The sequence below is a fragment of the Schistocerca cancellata genome, chromosome 11 (assembly GCF_023864275.1).
Source record: "Schistocerca cancellata isolate TAMUIC-IGC-003103 chromosome 11, iqSchCanc2.1, whole genome shotgun sequence".
NCBI classification, from domain to species: Eukaryota; Metazoa; Arthropoda; class Insecta; order Orthoptera; family Acrididae; genus Schistocerca; species Schistocerca cancellata.
The window spans coordinates 93,505,177-93,525,205 of NC_064636.1; the positions used below are offsets into that span (position 1 = coordinate 93,505,177).

The 20,029-nt window shown below is 43.5% G+C and overlaps 1 protein-coding gene across 1 annotated transcript in view; it reads right to left on the minus strand.

Annotated features, from left to right (window-relative positions):
- Window positions 1-3,878: 3,878 nt before the first annotated feature.
- Window positions 3,879-20,029, minus strand: part of LOC126108653 (ankyrin-3-like) — a 112,743-nt gene continuing 96,592 nt past the window's right edge. Inside the window, exon 5 of the mRNA XM_049913966.1 lies at window positions 3,879-4,456. Coding sequence (XP_049769923.1) covers window positions 3,970-4,456 — 487 coding nt within the window. The 3' untranslated portion in view covers window positions 3,879-3,969. The remainder of the gene's footprint in view (window positions 4,457-20,029) is intronic.

Here is a 20,029-nt window from a genome sequence, read left to right on the forward strand (position 1 = left end):
CTCTATGCAGCGTAACCAGCTCTCCACAGAAGCAAACAGAGTTAAGTCATGCCGTTGGTGCTATTCACAAACGCCAAGACTGCTTGTCTAGACAAGCACAGTGTTATGCTTGTGGACAGAAAGGCCACATACAATACATATGTATGCAACAGAAATAACATAAACCAAATTGTAGTCACAAGGCCCATGTGATCAATGCAGTGTACTAAAGCCTGCTGCAGGCATCAGGATAACTAGCAAGCGAACAGTTTCTTCAGTGCAAACAAACAGTTTGTGGGCAAATTTATTGTTCATTTGCACATAAGTGGAAAACATGTGAAATTTCAGTTGTACACAGGTGCCTTAGTTACATCGCTGAATCGTAACTTTTAGGTTCCCCATGCCTGTATATACCTAGCATGTACCTGATGGCTTATAATAGACAAGACATACCCGTTCTCAGAAAATGTACTTTGCCTACCATGTATCGCTCACATATGTGAACTTTAACTTTCACTGTGGTACAATCATGCGATTGTGAGAACTTATTTGGCCTTGATTCATTTGATTTGTTTGGCTTTGAAATTCAGTACAATGTGTTGGCAGTCAAAGCACTCAATGCTAAAGACAGTGTAGCTAGTTTGCTAAAAGAATTCCCTTTACTCTTTTCTGAACGTTTAGGCAAGGCTAACAGTTTAGTTCCACATATTGGTCTACTATGAATGACAATGGTAAACCAAAATTTTATCGTGCTAGTACTGTTCCTATTGCATTACTGGACGAAATAGCCGCTGGACATAAAGAATTGCAAGCTAGCGGTGCTATTGTTCCCATGCAAGCTAGTCAATGGGCAATTCCATTGGTTTTTCTTCCAAACTGTCAGGTCGCATTCGCCTCTGCCTCGACTTCAAGTGCATGGTCAACCCACAAACTGTGATTGATACATACTCCTTAACTCGCTCAGAGGATCTCTTGGATGGATTAGGCGCTGGTCGCTACTCTTCAAAAATTGATTTGTGCGATGTGTGTCTTCAAAAACACTCGATGAAGAATCTCGAAAAGTGTGTATAGTGAATACTCATTAGGGCTTGTTTAAATATTTGCTTCCACACATGATGTTTTCCAATGCTATTAGGAACAGCTGACTGCTCAAGTGCCAAACTGTTCAAACTATTTAGACGATACTGTTGTAGCAGGTCGTACACCTGAAGAACACACTGCAAATTTGCGTGCTTTGTGTGTTACCTGATGCAGGACTGAAGTGTAGACGGGACTAGTGTGATTTTTTTAAAATCAGAGTTACAGTATGTTGGTCATGCCATAAACAGTCAAGGTTTACATCCTCTTCAGTAGCAGTCATACGAGACCTGCCAGTTCCTCGAAATTTCACGGAATTGCAGTCAGTTTTAGGGAAAAATGAACTATTATTTTCGGTTAATACCGAATGCTGGAGAAATTGGAGCTCTATTCGACCACTTGCGTTGCAAGAATGTCCCCTTTGTTTGAACAGATGAGTGCCAAGTAGCTTTTCGAGAACTTAAAGATGCGTTGCTCAGTGATCGATGCTTAGTTCACTTTGATCCTGGCAAATCAAGTGTGTTGCCAGTTGACTCTTCCTCTTATGGACTCGGTGCAGTTCTTTCACATAGATTTGGTGATAAATACAGGCCTGTTGCACTCGCATCAAAAGTGTTTTCCAAAGCTCAGTGTAATTTTTCACAAATAGAGAGAGGGGCACCGGCTATTGTGCATGGTGTCATCAAATTCCACCACTATTTGTATGGCATGAAATTCTACTTAGTAACGTATCACAAGCCTTTGCAGTCGTTGTAACTACTGGTCGAAAATTTCAATGACGGGCTTTGTTGTTGTCTCAATATCAGTACGAGATTGTAAATTTTATGACAGTTCAACATGGTAATGGGGACGCACTTTCACGTCTTCTGATTGACCCTGATACAGACTTTGACGCTTCTGCAGGATCTCTTTGTGACATCGATGGTCAGGATTCTGAATTGCTTCAACCTTTTCCTCTGAACAACAGGAAAATTGCACAGCCCACGGAAGCTGATTCAGATTTGGACATTCTGCTAAACTACATTCGCACAATTTAGCCTCGCTCATAGTGTAGCATTAAGAACTTCGTAGTGCGCCAATACTTTGCACGTCGACATACCCTCGCTATAAAGCGAGGGGTGATTCTTGTTCAAAATGACAGTGGACTGACACTGGGTGATTATTACGAAACAGTTAGCGCATCGTGACTGTACTTGGAAGGGTACGAACAGCCAAATAGAACAGCGTCACGCATGTGGGGAAATTCGGTCCGCTCCACCATAAAAATTCTCTTCTTGGCCTAAGTCGCAAACACCATGGCAACGTGTGCACGTAGATTTTGTGGGATCTTTTTGGTTGCTTGTGGTATACGCTTATAGCAACGGTTTCTCAACTCCTATCGTTCGCATCCACAAGATGGACCATCGCTGGCGGACACTGCTCCACCTGCTCCACCCTCCTCAATATCCGGCGTCGAAGTATGGACGCAGACGGTGGGCGCGAGACGAGATCGTTCGTCGACTTGGTGCTTGCGTGTATCTCATTTCAGGCCCAGACGGATTGCAGTGCCGACATCAGGATCAAATTCGCCACTGTAATGTGCACAGTGATACTTGTGTATCTCTTCGCCCAGATTCACAGATCCAGGGGGCGGTGTGGCCACAACAGCTGTCAAAGGGTGTCGTCACGACACCACAGGACGACCCTGTGGAGACGGAGGCGTCGCCTCCTCCTCTCGTCCTACCCAAGGAGCTGGACCCGCCAACGCCGCAGCAGCTTGCGGCTTCTCCACCTGGTTATGGGTCTCAGGAGTTGGATGCGTGCCCTTCTGTGCGTTTTCCGGGGGACCTGAGCGCAGACCAGATGGCGGGCTACAACTGGAAGCCTGACGTCCGCTGCAGCCACAGTTTCCAGTCCACCGCTGCCTCCACACTCCTGCCTTCCCTGCCGTTGTCGCGCTCCTTATACGACGACCGTCAGTCGTTTTGGGGGGAGGAATGTTATGGCGTAAAGTCGAGCGCCGGCACCCAGTCGGGAACGATAGAGCAGACAGGGCTGTGAAGAAGACGTCACCCAATACCACGCTGACCGACCTCTGTCCAGGACGACAACGCGACAGCTGCGGCCTTCAGGGGAAGAGAACATGCGCACACTCCCAGCTTGTCACGGCCACTTCTACATCAGAGATTAGTCACATCAAGACCAGTGACTTAGGAATTGTGTATACTGAAGAGATTTCTTTCTTGCATGTCGCCCTTTGCTTGCAGCACTTCTTTGTTATGTCAGAGTTAAGTAATGTCATTGATTCATTTCGTAATAAAACTCTTTATTACGATTTGCTAGAAGTATTGTCTAGTGATCCGAGAAGGAGGTTTCCTAGGCCGCCGGTATTCGAGAGCTTGACAGTATACAACAAAATTCGGTCTCGAATCGGAACTAATGTGTCGTAAGTACTGGTAATAATACCAATTTTTAACTGCAGACACAAGTTGCTCGACTGTCAGCACATTAGGTACAGAAGTAAATTCAGTGAAAGATCTCAAATAAAGATGTATTTTAAGTACAGAGGTTATGTGTCGGCAATCTACATATAAGGAAATTCATCAGAGTTTTATATAAGTTCCACATAGCACCAAACATGCGTCTAAAAAGTATTTTTCAGTAAGAAAATATTGTAGAAAACTGGTGTTCATTAGTAATAGAGAATTATTCAGTTTGTTTTGAATTTTCAGCAAAAGGAAAGTCCCTCCTTGAACTTATGGTAGTCCATAAACACTCTTGGTGTTATGGTACTTGCGTCGTTGTATGTACTATGTAAATTAGTGTGCAAACCAAGACTGGAGGATAAACTTTTCTGTATTCTTTATTTTATAAGTAACAAAGATCACATAGAAGGCTTTTTTTTATTTTACTCCAGAGTCGTTTGCACTATATTTAGCTTGATTCTAGGATGTCTATGAGCCACTCGTGGTTGTTCCACTCGGCTAGGTCCAGCGGCGTGTCCCCATCGTAATTCCTGAGTTCCCTGTCGGCCCCTGCCTCCAGTAGCGCAGTCGCCGCGTCTGCTTGTCCACGCCGTGCCGCATCGTGCAGTGGTGTGTTCCCAGTGTGATCCCTGGCGTTGCAGTCGGCAGAGTATGCCGCCAGCAGCCGCACCACAGTCGCATTGTCATTCCATGCAGCCTGATGCAGAGGCGTGTTCCGCCAGCGGTCCCTGGCGTTGACATCAGCTCCTTCCTCCAACAGACGCCTCACCACCTCCGTGTGTCCCTCGACTGCTGCCAAGTGCAGTGCGTTCTGCTGGTTCTCGTCCATCGCCTCCACGTCCGCCCCCACTGCCAGTAACGTTCGCACCTTGCTCACTGACCCCTCCTTAGCTGCCGCAATCAGCATCTTGCCCTTCTCTTCTCCAGAAAGATCCCTGCAACAAAAGGAGAATACTTACAAATATCTCCAAACACGCACGTCTGAGGATGAAACGCTATGGCAGAAGCAGAACTGTGATGAGTCCCTAAAAGTCAAGAAGGTTACCACAATGCACTGGTGTCCAAAATTAAAGCAGCTAACTGCGATTTCCCGTCCTAATTCACGATGTAATCATGCAAACTGTCAACAGATGTCTGCATAACCGTGTTCTACACGGAAGTTAGCATTCCAGTCAACGGACAACCACGCCCACGACGAAGTCAGTGCAGCTAGCAATGGGGTAGTGTTTGCTGGGTACTTCCACATTCGCAATCGCTGTAGACACAGTCACAGATGGTGCAGTATAGTACAGAGTAGACGCATACCAGGCTCTCCGCAGTGGAGGGCCATTGGAAGAGTGGGAGGAGGACAGTCACAACCTGATGTGGCCCGATGGGTTAATGTGAATCGCACTGTTGTTTATCAGATGTGCTGACTGTTTGTAGAGACGGAAACTGTATCTCGAAGACGAGGGCAGACCACGTATGATACGAGAAAGGGAGGACCATTATTTGGTTAAAAGGGCATCACAGTACTGCCTTACTACTGCACGGCAACTGGCACCTCACCTCGCAGGTGTATCTAGGCAAATGTTATACAGAAGATCTCACCAGAGTGCCATTTATTGTCAGGGGCCCGTTGTTTATGTACCTCTGACACTTCACAGAAATAAATGTGTAGAGTGAAGTCGTCAACATCCCACCGGATGGCCGAACAGTGTGCCAACGTTATCTTCACACGTGAGTCCCAAAATGGTCTGGAGCGTGTTTCTCGACGGATTTTCACATAGTGCTAACGTGGAACAGGATTTCGTTACCCAAATATCGTGCAAAAGAGACTGATATCAGGGAGTTTCTTTAATGGTGTGCTCAGCGATTACGTGGGCTACCTGAACACCTCTTCATGACATTGTATGGGTGAATTGGCAAGGCTTAACTCCTGTAAGGTATCGTGACGAGATCTTGGAACCTCATATGCCGTCGTTGCGAGGTGCTGTGGCGTACACTTCGTATTGATGGACGATAAAGGTACGCCTCATAGAGATCAGCTGATTGAAGGTTTCTTGGAAATTGAAGATATTGATCGCCTGGGATGGTATGCTTCACCTCCCAATTTGAATCCCATAGAGCATGTCGCGGATACACACCTCTACCAGAAAACTTCAGTGAGTTTGTTTTTACTCTGCACGCAGAGTATACGAGAGGATGTGGAAAATCGTACATTCAAGGCAACAGCGAAGAGACAAAAGAGAAATACGAAACGTATTGTGGTCTCTATGACGCCAACCCATTCTCCCCGTGAACAATGGAGAAGAAGTCATAACAACAATGATTGAAAATAGAAGACAGAAGTGGTAACACACTGTAGAAAGCGTTAACATAACTCACAGTAGTCGGAAAGTGTGGAGACTGCTCAAAAATTAGATGGTATACCTACAGGTACACCAGGCTTTGTTGACAGTACAGCAAACCAAATAGCCTTCCAGTAGCTGAAAAACGGTAAAGCGAAAGACAGACTGAAGAAAGGGCATGCGAGTAGACTAGATGCTTTCCATGAAGAAAATAATGACACACTCGATCATACATTTACAATATCAGAAGTGAAAGAAGCAGTCAAAAGTTTAACGACTGGGAAGGCCGCAAGCCTAGATGATATTAAAAATGAACAGATGATACGTCTTGGTGTCGGCTCTAAATTGTGGCTGTGGGAGTTTATGAACTGCTGTTGGGCAACTGGATGAATTCCTGAAATCTGCAGACAGGCAAAAATAACTGCAATTCTTAAGCCTGGTAAGGACCCAGAAGATCCTAAGAGTGATCGGCCAATCTCTCTGTTTTGTACAATATACAAACTGTTTGATACTAAACAGATTCAAAGAGCTGATTGAGGGCACCCTAATAAAAGAGCAAGCAGGATTTTGGCCTGGCAAATCTTGTACCAGTCAAGCTCTAAGCCTAACCCACTATACTGGAGATGGGTTTGAGAAAAGACGAACTACAGGAATGTTGTTTATAGATTTTATGGAAGCATATGATACCATCAGTCTCAGAAATCTCATTGCAAAAGTGCAAAAAAACAACAAAAAACCCTCAATTCACTTCTGTACTCAAATCAGTTCTATTTAACAGAAGGTATTTTGTTGAGTTCCAAGGTAACAAGAGCAGTTGGTGACTACAAAAAGATGAGCTACTGCAGGGCAGTGTTCTTGCCCCCAGGTTATTCAATATTTATACAAATGACCAGCATATTAGTTCCTGGTCAAGATCTTTTATTTATGCTGATGATAGGGCAATAGCAGCTCAGGCATAAAACTACATGGATATTGAGGAAATACTAGCTGAGAACCTGGAAAATCTTACCAACTATTACAAAGAAAACCAGTTGAAACCCAATCCAAGTAGGACCAAAACTTGCATATTCCATCTTAACAACAGAGAGACGAAGCAAGAACTGAATGTTTGGTGGAATGACACAAGATTAAACACTGTCCTCTCCCAGTGTACGTGGGAGTTACTCTTGATAGGACACTGTCATTCAAGAGGCACATTGAGAAGAGCAAGGCAGAAATCCAATCACGGAATAACTTACTTGGCAAGCTAACATCAAAATGTCGAGCTAATCCAAAAGTTTTACGCACCACCGCAATGGCACTCTGTTACTCTGCTGCTGAGTTTTCAAGTACTATTTGGGAGCAATGATGCCACACAAACAAGCAGGACACTGTCCTGAACCAGATGTGTAGACATATTACTGGATGTCTTAAGACAACAAGAGTAGAACACCTACAATCCTTGTCAGGAATTGCTCTGCCAAATGTCCGACGTTCAATACAGAGCAGAACTGAACGAACAAAACAGGTTCAAAATCAACGTCATCCGCTCCATGGGTACCAAATGTTACCTAAATGCCTTACGTCAAGAAGTAGTTTTCTCCGCTCAACCCAACCACTCACAGGTTCACCAAATCTTCTAGAAAAAGATTGTGGCAGGAACAACAAGAATATTCACACGATTCTCAGGAAGTGCTGCCATCAGGTGCGGAACTTGAGTGGGAGAGATGGAAAACCGTGAACAGGCTACGTTCAGAAATGGACAGATGTAACAGAAATCTGCACAAGTGGGGAATTAGTGAAAGTGCTTTGTGTCCGTGTGGGAGCATCAAGACGATGTCCGTTAGTAAACCACCCAAGAGCTTGCACGGCCCAAGACCTGATGGCGTGCACGAAGTAGCGAGGGCATATGTGGACTTCTGGAAGAATGACATGTGAAACAAAGACTGTATAAAATTTTATTATACTGTATATAGGTTTCCATGAATTTTATTTTATAAATTAGAATTGTAATATTGTAAATTTTATAGAGTACAAATTATTCTATAACGTGTGGATTTATTGTAAATTGTTTATAGTATGCATACAAAATATATGTAGTAGTGAGACGGGTTGCATCACTCAAGCATCCACCAACAATTCCATAAGACTTGCGAGTAGCTCTGCAGGAGAAATGGTGTTATTGCCTCCACATGAGATTGATGACATCATTTACAGCTTGCCTTGTCGATGTCGGGGGTTGTATGAGCCAGAGGTGGTCACAGCCTATGCTGAGCACATTATCCAGTTGTTGGATTGTGTTTGCAAATCTGTTAACTTCGAAAAAATGAAGAACATTTTTTTCTACCTTTATGCATATTGTAGTTGTTTATGTTCTTTGTTCTTAACATTTTTCCTACTTCACTATCACCTGTTTGTACCTTTTTATGGCAAAATAAACGCAACCTCGCTAAATTTCCGTTTGTTGCTTTAATTTTGGACACCAGTGTACTTCGAATTTCATGCGCTTTTCGTACCATTCAAATTTCTAGGCAATCTGGATCTAGGCTTCGTGAACACACTAAAGACCTAACAGCATTTATGTACACTGTTGAGGTTCTTACGGTCTTCAGTCCAGAGACAGCTTTGATGCAACTCTCCATGCTACTCTACTGTGTGCAAGTTTCTTCGTCTCCAAGTAACCACTGCAAACTACATCCTTCTGAATCTGTTCTGTGTATTCATTTCTTGCTCTCTGATTACGATTTTTAGCCTCCACACTGCAATCCAGTACTATATTGGTTATCCCTTGATTCCTCAGAACATGTCCTAGCAACCGATCCCTGCTTCAAGTTGTGTCACAAATTCCTCTTCTCCCCAATTCTGTTCGGTACTTTCTCATCAGTTATATTATCTACCCACCTAATCCTCTGCAGTGTTCTGTAGCACCACATTTCGAAAGCTTCTATTCCCTTCTTGTGTAGACTATTTATCGCCCAAGTTTCACTTCCATTCATGGCTACACTGCATACAAATACTTTCAGAAACGATCTCCAGACACTTAAATCTGTACTCACCGTTACCAAATTTCTCTTCTTCAGAAACTCTTTCCTTGTGATTGCCATTCTACAGTTTATATCATCTCTGTTTCGTACATCAGTTATTTTGCTCCCCAAATAGCAAAATTAATTTACTACTCTAAGCGTTTCATTTCGTAATGTAATTCCCTCAGCATGAACTAATTTAACTTGGCTCTATTCCATTACCCTCGTTTTGCTTTTGTTGATGTTCATCTTATATCCTCCTTGCAAGACACTGTCCATTTTGTTCAGCTGCTCTTCTAGGTCCTTTTCTGTCCCTGACAAAATTACAATGTCATCAGACAACGTCAATCTTTTTATTTCTTTTAATTCCTACTGCAAATATTTCTTTTGTTTCCTTCACCGCTTGCTCAATATACGGATTGAATAACATTGGGGACAAGCTACACAATCGGATCAAAACTATCTAGACACCTTTATCTAATGTGTGACTGACCAACAAATGTAATGAAAGGACGATCCGCCAGTATAAAAGGAGGCAGAGACACATGTGTTGTCAGCAGAGAACCAGAAATAGAAGAATGGGTTCATCAGGGAGGTTCAGTAATTTCGAATGTGCACTAGACACTGGATGTCACCTCAGTAACAAATGTACCAGGAATGTTTCGACCATGGATGAGTGGAAACGAATGGTCCGGACATTTGAATCACCGATGGAAGGTTCTGTTTTTGGTTAATGACTGTTACCTGCCAGTTTGTGTAGTGCCAGAAGTGAAGGAGTGAGGAGATGGCGTCACATTATGGGGATATATCCATGGTTATGTTGTCATTCCCCTATTGAGCTTAACACTAAATTCGATAGCATGTAAATCACGTTTTACAGCTTTATGTACTGCATACAATACAGTAACATTGTTTGTATTAGCAAGACATTGCTCCTTGTAATAAATCATTATCTGTTACGCGAGAGTTTGTGGACAACATTCCATGACTGTACTATTCTGCCCTGAATTCCGAGCTGAATCCAATGTAACTGCTTTGGGATGAGTTAGAAGCTGACTTCGCTGCAGATTAAAGAGTCCAACGTTGAGGACTAATGGGTTCTCATTTCTCCACTGAAGTTCAGACGCATTACTGAAAGTTTCCTCAGCAGAGTCAAAGCCTTCATAGAGATGAAACTTTGACACATCCCTTATTAATGTTCACTAATGGGTGTCCAGATACTGTCGATGTAACTGAATGTCTACTGAGAAACGGGCCATGTTATTTGCGTGTGACAGCAACACCTACATTTTGATGTAACAAACTGTGTGTTGCAGCCTCGGAAATAATATGTAAAACTTTCTTTGTGAACTAAAGGCAATTAAGTACAAATATAATCTATTAATCTGTCAAATGAGATTATTTTAACCAGTACTTTTCTAATTGGTTTGATGTGGCCTGACACGAATTCCTCTCTTGCACCACCCTTCATCTCAAATAGCACTTACACACTACATCCTCAATTAACTCCTCGACGTATTCCAACTGTCTTCCGACTGAAGAGAAAGACACTCTTCAGTCTTTACACTCTACATCTCCTTCGTCTTGTCAGTATTTCCCCATGTCACTGATTCTGCAGAGTAACCCCCTCATTCCATATCCAACATGTCCACCTAGTTTTCAACACTTTTCTCTAGCACCACATCTCAGACGCTCGTAGTCTCCTTAGTCACAGTGTTTTGCCACTGTCTACGATTCAGTAACATACAAAGTAGTTCTCCAAACATAGATTCTCATAAATTTCTTCCTCAAATTATGACCTATGTTTCATAGCAGTAGAATTATGTTGGCTAGTTGTACCAATTTTGCCTTTGCTAGTATGCTTTTTATGTCCTTCTTGTTATGTATATCATGGGTTATTTTGCTTACAGATTTCCTTAATATTGTCTACTTCATGACCACCAATTTAAGTGTAAAAAATTCCGATATCTGCTGCTTCTAATTAGAAATTTATTTCCGTGGTTCATTCTCAATTAATATTCCTTACTCATCAGACTCTCCATTCAATTCTACAGATCCAATAATTCTTCACTTTCTCTGAGGACAGCAATGTCATCAACAAAATTTTCATTGGCATTCTTTCACCGTGAATTTGAATCCCATCCTTGAATCTTTATTACATTTCCATCATAGCTTCTTCGATGAATAGATTGAATAGCAGGGGCAAAAGACTGCACCCTGTCTTACACACTTTTAATCTGAGTACTTTATCTTTATTTTCGAGTCTTATTCTTCAATCTTGGTTCTTGTACATGTTGTAACCCACCTGTATTTCCCTGTAACTTACTTATATTTATGTAAGACTTTCGAAGCTCCTGCAGAATTTTATATTGTCGAACGCTTTTTCTAGGTAAAAAACTTTTGACTGTATTTTGACTTTTCGTCAGACTTGGTTCCATCATCAAGTACAACTTACGAACTGCCTCTCTGGCGCCTTTACCTCTCCTAAAGCCAAACTGACCGTCATCTGACAGTTGTTCAATTTTCTCTTCCATTCTTATTTACATCATTCTCATCAGCAGCTCGGATGTATGACTTCCAAAGATGATTGTGCTGTTGTTTTCACAGTTATCTGCCCTTGCTTCCTTTGGAAATATGTGGATGATATTTTTTCTGGAAGTGTGATGGTACATTGCCAGTCTCATAGATTCTACACTCGAACTTGGATAGTCGTTGGGGTGCCACTTTCCCCTATGAACTCAGTAGTCATGATGAAATTTTATGTATCCTTTTAGCTTTATTTGTTATAAAATAGACCAGAGCTCTATTAAATATTGCCTCTAATAGTACATCTTTTATGTCTTCCACGCCAACACAGATTGCTTCCTCTACCATGTCATCAGAAAAGTTCCTCCATCATAGAGGCTGTCAATGTAATTTTTCCATTTATTTGCTCTGTCTTCTGGCGTTGGGGATGGAATTCCCATGGTAATTATTGTTTCCACTTTTCTATATTCTGTGTCAGTCCTTCCTACGACTGTTTGTTTACAGTTTTGTCTTAAGTTTTCTACAGTTTTCTACAGCCTTGGCTACCTAGAACATCGTACATATGTCATTCCTAAATGATTCACATCGAGGTGACAAGTTGAGCAAAAGTGATGTGCACATACACAGATAGCGGTAGTAATGTGTACACAAGATATAAAAGGGCAGTGCATTGGCGGAGCTATCATATGTAATCAGGTGATTCATGTGAAAAGTTTCCGACACACAGCGAGAATTAACACTTTTCACATCGAACTGTAGTTAGAGCTAGAAGCATGAGACATTACATTTCGGATATCGTTAAGGAATTCAATATTCCAAGAGCCATAGTAGCAGGAGTGTGCCGAGAATACAAAATTTGAGGCATTACTTTTCACCACGGTCAGTGCTGTGGCTGACAGCCTTCACATAACGACCTAAAGCAGTGGCGCCTGCATAAATGGGTCAGTGCTAAGACAGAAGCAAAACTGCGTGAAACAACCGCAGAAATCAATGCAGAATGTACTATCGACGTATCTGTTTGGAAGTGCGGTGAAATTTGCGTCAATGGGCTGCGGGAAAAGATTACCAGTGCAAGTGCATTTACTAACAGTATGTTATCATCAGCAAAAGGCCTCTGAGCACTATGCGACTTAACTTCTGAGGTGATCAGTCGCCTAGAACTCAGTACTAATTAAATCTAATTAACCTAAGGACATCACACACATACATGCCCGAGGCAGGATTCGAACCTGCGACCGTAGCGGTCGCTCGGTTCCAGACAGTAGCGCCTAGAACCGCACGGCCACTCCGGCCGGCTATCACCTGCAGCTTCTGGTCTCATAACCATATTGGTTGAATCCTAGGCGAATGCAAAATGGTGGCCTCGTCAGATAAATCTCGGATTGAGTTAGTGAGAGCTGATGGTAGTGTTCGAGTGTGGTATTGACCGCAAGAAGCTACAGACCCGAATTGCCAACAAGGCGCTGTGCAAAATGGTGTTGGCTCGATAACGGCGTGGGTTTTGTTTACACGGAATGGGCAGGGTCCTCTGGTCCAACTGAGCCTATCATTGAATGCAGACGGTTATCTTTAGCTACTTGGATACCATTTTCAGCCATTTGTGGACTTCATGTTCTCAAATAACGATATCATGTCAATGGGCCAGAACTGTTCATGAGTCGTTTGGTGAACATTGTGGACTACTCGAATAAATGATTTGATCACCCAGATAGCGCAACATAAATCCCATGGAACATTTGTGAGACATAATCGAGAGGTCAGTTCGTGCACAAAATCCTGCACCAACAACACTTTAGCAGTTGTGGGTGGCTATAGGGGCAGCATGGCATATTATTTGTACAGGGGACTTCCAACAACTTCTTGGGTCCCCACCACCTCGCTTTCGTGCTCTAGGTTGGGCACAAGGAGGTCTGACATGATATCAGCAGGTATCCCACGACTCTGGCCACGTCAGTGAATGTAGCTGTCTTCCTGTCTTTCGCTGAACACTTTTATACTTTCTTCTTTCATCGATCAGTTGTATTTTTTTTTGTTTGTTACCTAAAGTTTCTTTGAAGTTGGCTTCCCTTTATCTGTGTTCGTCTGTCCACCGTCTGTGATTTTACGTTGTAGAGATGTCCTCTCCTCCTGAACTGAACAGTCCACTGTGATATTCCTTACCGCAATATCCATATCGTTGGTAAACTTTAAGTTTCATTTCTCAGTACTGCAGTATGCTACATCCTTCTACACTGATTCTTCTGGTCGACTCTCTTAAACCTCGCTCTACTCTTCATAATTACTAAATCTATGTTTACATCTGGGTACACCTTACATTCCAATATCTGATTTCGGAATCTCTGTCTCACTATGATGTAATCCAGCTGGAATCTTCCAGTGTCTCTGGGTCTTTTCCAAGCTTATTTTTTCCTCACATGATTGATGAACAGAGTATTTGTTATTACCATCTCAATTTCAATGCAGAAATCAATTAGACTTTCACCCCTCTCATTCCTATGCCAAGCCCTTATACCCCATGACCCTATCTTATTTTCTTTCCCCTGCAACTGCATTTCAATTGCATACTTCCTCTTTTCTCGTTTTGCTCGTGTCGTTACCATGTGTACCTGAACTATCGTTGTTGGCGTTCGTTTGATTTCGAATCTGGTGAGAGAAACTCTGCCATAGAGCTGTTGACAGTAGCCCACTCTCTCTCCTACTTCCTATACATAATGAATCCTACTCCCATTACAGCATTTTCTGCTGCTGTTGATTTTACCCCAATGTGTCTTATGACAAATCCTTAGCCTTCTTCGGTTTCACTTCAATGACCCCCACCGTATCTAGCCTGGGGCCTCTGCACTTCCGTTTTTAGACTTCCTAGCTTTCTAATTACGATCAAACTTCTGAATTCAAAGCTCCAAGTCGTAGAAGGTTAGCCCTTCCTAAATTATTCCGTCTCTTTTCCATTGTCACTTCGACCTTGGTAGTCCACTCCCAGAGACCCAAAAGGGTAACTTGTCCGGAACCTTTTCTCAGTGCAGATTGCATCAAGACAGTTTCCCTGTTAACGACGTATGTCCTATGGATACACGTTATGTGGTTTTAATTTATTCGATTCCATTGCCTTCTGCATCCTCGCGTCATTGATCATTACTGACTCTTCTCCCTTTTAAGGGCAGTTTCCCACCCCAAGGGAAAGGGAGTGCCATGAAGGTCTGTCGTTCCTCCACCCTATTTGGCATGGCATTTGTCAGGAAAATGGCGACTTCTTATGCTGGACGTCTTTGCTGACACTGCTGTTAATTTTTGTTCAGAGGTTAAGCAGTGCCTGTGCTGGAACCTGGGACACAGAAAATTTTGACAACTAGACAATGGCGCACTCCCAAGCCATTGGTATATGAAAGCAGACACTGTCCCAACGTTTATTAGAGTAACGTATAAAAATGTGAAGTATGTCGTTCAAGAACTTTTTGAGATTTTGGTAACATTGTTAACAACGTCTTTTACTTTCGAAATAGTACAGCACCAAGAAGAAGCAGTGCGACATAAACGAAAGCTGGTGGGTGTGTTTCTAAATCTGGAATATTATGTTTTTTTCAAATTTCTATGCAGTTGCTCAAGAGTGGCGTTAGTAGCACCACTACGAAGAAGCCAATCAGGCTTGCTTTAAAAAGACGCTGTAACGGGCTTGAGCGTTAGTTACCTTTGAGTTTGGACGCAGTGAGTTGATGTAGGGCAAAAATGCCTCTGAGACGAGAAAGACGCTCTTAATAACATCTCATAGAGACTAAGCGAAGTCTGTACTAGGGCTACGAGATTCTCGTTGTTCCTTCCGTGATGTAGAAATATTTCACAGTAATGTACCCACTATACATGCCTGTTGGCAGCGGTGATTAGAAGAAAATCCGGTCGCAAGAAGACTGGATTCCAGACGGCCACGTGGCACTACTGAGAGGGAAGACCATCCTGTACGGCGTATTACTCTGGCGGATTGTAATACATCTCCAGCAGCAGTTTGAGCAGCAGTTATCGCCAAGTAACACAAAGAACTCTTACAAATCGGTTACTTTAAAGACAGCTCCGAACCAGATGCCCTGTAGCATGCGTTTCGCTGATCGCAAACCACCAGCCTCGGTGCCAGTAATGGCCATGTTTTGATTAGGCCAGTTGGGGGCCTACAACCAGCCTTTCCGTGTGTTAACACACTGGACCTACACCTGGAGTTATGGTCTGTGGTGCGATTTCGTATGACAGCAGGAACATTCCCATGGTTATCCCACACACCTTGTCTCTTTCAATCTGGTGATTCGACCCGTTCTGCTGCCTTTAACGAACAGGATTCCAGGGTTGATTTTCAACAGGATAACGCTCGCTCACTTACCGTTCTTGTAACCCAACATGTTCTATAGAGTGTTGACAAGTCTCTTGTCATTCTCAATCATCAGGTCTGTTTCCAGTCCAGCAGATATGGGACATCATCATACAGTAACTCCAGCATCATTCACCAACAGCATTAACCGTCCCTGTACTGACCAACCAGCTGCATCAGGCATCGAACTCCATTTCAAATACTGATATCTGATACTTGAGCAAAACAATCCATACATGTTTGCATGCCTACATTCGACCTTTTGGAAGTGCTCCAGCATCTCACGTGTCCAGTGGCTTATCTCGCACTTACGTTAACTTGCGATCCTGCAATGTTAATAAGTTAAATATGTTACCCTGGCAAATCTATTCCCGACGTTTCACTGTTCTATATTAACAAATTTTTGGTTTTGTAATTCTTATAAATCCGTGTATTTATGACTGTAAGCTACACTCCTGGAAATGGAAAAAAGAACACATTGACACCGGTGTGTCAGACCCACCATACTTGCTCCGGACACTGCGAGAGGGCTGTACAAGCAATGATCACACGCACGGCACAGCGGACACACCAGGAACCGCGGTGTTGGCCGTCGAATGGCGCTAGCTGCGCAGCATTTGTGCACCGCCGCTGTCAGTGTCAGCCAGTTTGCCGTGGCATACGGAGCTCCATCGCAGTCTTTAACACTGCTAGCATGCCGCGACAGCGTGGACGTGAACCGTATGTGCAGTTGACGGACTTTGAGCGAGGGCGTATAGTGGGCATGCGGGAGGCCGGGTGGACGTACCGCCGAATTGCTCAACATGTGGGGCGTGAGGTCTCCACAGTACATCGATGTTGTCGCCAGTGGTCGGCGGAAGGTGCACGTGCCCGTCGACCTGGGACCGGACCGCAGCGACACACGGATGCACGCCAAGACCGTAGGATCCTACGCAGTGCCGTAGGGGACCGCACCGCCACTTCCCAGCAAATTAGGCACACTGTTGCTCCTGGGGTATCGGCGAGGACCATTCGCAACCGTCTCCATGAAGCTGGGCTACGGTCCCACACACCGTTAGGCCGTCTTCCGCTCACGCCCCAACATCGTGCAGCCCGCCTCCAGTGGTGTCGCGACAGGCGTGAATGGAGGGACGAATGGAGACGTGTCGTCTTCAGCGATGAGAGTCGCTTCTGCCTTGGTGCCAATGATGGTCGTATGCGTGTTTGGCGCCGTGCAGGTGAGCGCCACAATCAGGACTGCATACGACCGAGGCACACAGGGCCAACACCCAGCATCATGGTGTGGGGAGCGATCTCCTACACTGGCCGTACACCACTGGTGATCGTCGAGGGGACACTGAATAGTGCACGGTACATCCAAACCGTCATCGAACCCATCGTTCTACCATTCCTAGACCGGCAAGGGAACTTGCTGTTCCAACAGGGCAATGCACGTCCGCATGTATCCCGTGCCACCCAACGTGCTCTAGAAGGTGTAAGTCAGCTACCCTGGCCAGCAAGATCTCCGGATCTGACCCCCATTGAGCATGTTTGGGACTGGATGAAGCGTCGTCTCACGCGGTCTGCACGTCCAGCACGAACGCTGGTCCAACTGAGGCGCCAGGTGGAAATGGCATGGCAAGCCGTTCCACAGGACTACATCCAGCATCTCTACGATCGTCTCCATGGGAGAATTGCTGCGAAAGGTGGATGTACACTGTACTAGTGCCGACATTGTGCATGCTCTGTTGCCTGTGTCTATGTGCCTTTGTTTCTGTCAGTGTGATCATGTGATGTATCTGACCCCAGGAATGTGTCAATAAAGTTTCCCCTTCCTGGGACAATGAATTCACGGTGTTCTTATTTCAATTTCCAGGAGTGTATTTTTGTTTAAAGCTGTTCTCGCTTTTAGTCTGCCAAAGCCTATATTTATGTAGGACCTCTTACTAGTCACCACAGAAGTCTGATGCCGAAGAAAAAAGGAAGCGTAGGCTCTCTTTCGCCCTGTACATTGTTATTCATATTACTACCATGTTACGCACGATCTGCTCTCCAGGCTGGTTTTCTTAACTCGCTCTCAACAAACTTTCCACTCCATTATCGAGTATTGTCTTAAAATGTTTCATTTACTGCTCTTAATAGTTTATTTCCTCATGCTGATGTTTCTCTGTCGCTTTTTAGCCAGCTTTCTCCTCTTTTTGTATTAGTCTTTTTATGCAGAAATATTTTTCCCTTTCCATGTCTTGTCTCTTATTCAAGAACAATAATTTATTTTCTAATTTTTTTTCAGCTCCTTTTCTACTGAGATTCTGCTAATTTTTTATCTAGTACGTGTAACATAATTTACAGACTTTGCCTGAGATCATATACATTAATTATTTTTGATTATGCTGCATCATCTTACATTGATGAGTTTCTGGTTTATCTACAAAGTATTATTCGTTGTGCTCTCTATCTTTAGTCTTTGCTGTTACACTTACTTCTCGTTGGTTGTCTTCTTATGTCAAATGGCTGATGCTATTTGTATACGACAAATTGGGTAAATACACATCAGGCTCTCTATCTTATAAAATTTCAGCGTACATTCTCTGTAGCTTTCTATATTATCAGACCCGTGGATGAAGTTTTGTTGACTGCCTGTGTGCATAAAGCTTTTAGACTGGGAAAAGTATTCTGACAAGTATTTGCTCAATTTGTGGACCACTCGAGTAAATGATTCGGCCACCTGGATCGCCAGACATCGTACATCTGTGGCTGACCATAATAGGTAATTAAAGCCCGAAATCCTTGAATCACTGGGAGAGAATAAGTTTTATTAAGTCCACTGAAACATTACTGATCCCATTGTCATTGTTAAAATACCTGGTGGGGTTCCTTGTTTTCTCTTGAATGGATACAGACTCCTCTATTGCCCAATAACTTGTTGGATTCTGCTCCGATTAATTGCAAAGGCACATTGAATACTCTGAATTGCCACTTTTGGGCCCGTTGAATTCAGGCATCAACTGAACTGTGTCTTGCAACAATATCAGTTCACTATCAGATGAACAATGGACCTTGTCGTTGGTGGGGAGGCTTGCGTGCCTCAGCGATACAGATGGCCGTACCGTAGGTGCAACCACAACGGAGGGGTATCTGTTGAGAGGCCAGACAAACGTGTGGTTCCTGAAGATGGGCAGCAGCCTTTTCAGTAGTTGCAGGGGCAACAGTCTGGATGATTGACTGATCTGGCCTTGTAACGTTAACCAAAATGGCCTTGCTGTGCTGGTACTGCGGACGGCTGAAAGCAAGGGGAAACTACAGCTGTAATTTTTCCCGAGGACATGCAGCTTTTCTGTATGATTAAATGATGATGGCGTCCGCTTGGGTAAAATATTCCGGAGGTAAAACAGTCCCCTATTCGGATCTCCGGGCGGGGACTACTCAAGAGGATGTCGTTATCAGGAGAAAGAAAACTGGCGTTCTACGGATCGGAGCGTCGAATGTCAGATCCCTTAATCGGGCAGGTAGGTTAGAAAATTTAAAAAGGGAAATGGATAGGTTAAAGTTAGATATAGTGGGAATTAGTGAAGTTCGGTGGCAGGAGGAACAAGACTTTTGGTCAGGTGATTACAGGGTTATAAATACAAAATCAAATAGGGGTAATGCAGGAGTAGGTTTAATAATGAATAAAAAATAGGAGTGCGGGTCAGCTACTACAAACAGCATTGTGAACGCATTATTGTGGCCAAGATAGACACAAAGCCCATGCCTACTACAGTAGTACAAGTTTATATGCCAAGTAGCTCTGCAGATGATGAAGAAATTGATGAAATGTATGACGAGATAAAAGAAATTATTCAGGTAGTGAAGAGAGACGAAAATTTAATAGTCATGGGTGACTGGAATTCGTCAGTAGGAATAGGGAGAGAAGGAAACATAATAGGTGAATATAGATTGGGGGGGAAGAAATGAAAGAGGAAGCCGCCTTGTAGAATTTTGCACAGAGCATAACTTAATCATAGCTAACACTTTGTTCAAGAATCATAAAAGAAGGTTGTATACCTGGAAGAATCCTGGAGATACTAAAAGGTATCAGATAGATTATATAATGGTAAGACAGAGATTTAGGAACCAGGTTTTAAATTGTAAGACATTTCCAGGGGCAGATGTGGATTCTGACCACAATCTATTGGTTATGAACTGCAGTTTGAAACTGAAGAAACTGCAAAAAGGTGGGAATTTAAGAAGATGGGACCTGGATAAACTGAAAGAACCAGAGGTTGTAGAGAGTTTGAGGGAGAGCATAAGGGAACAATTGACAGGAATGGGGGAAAGAAA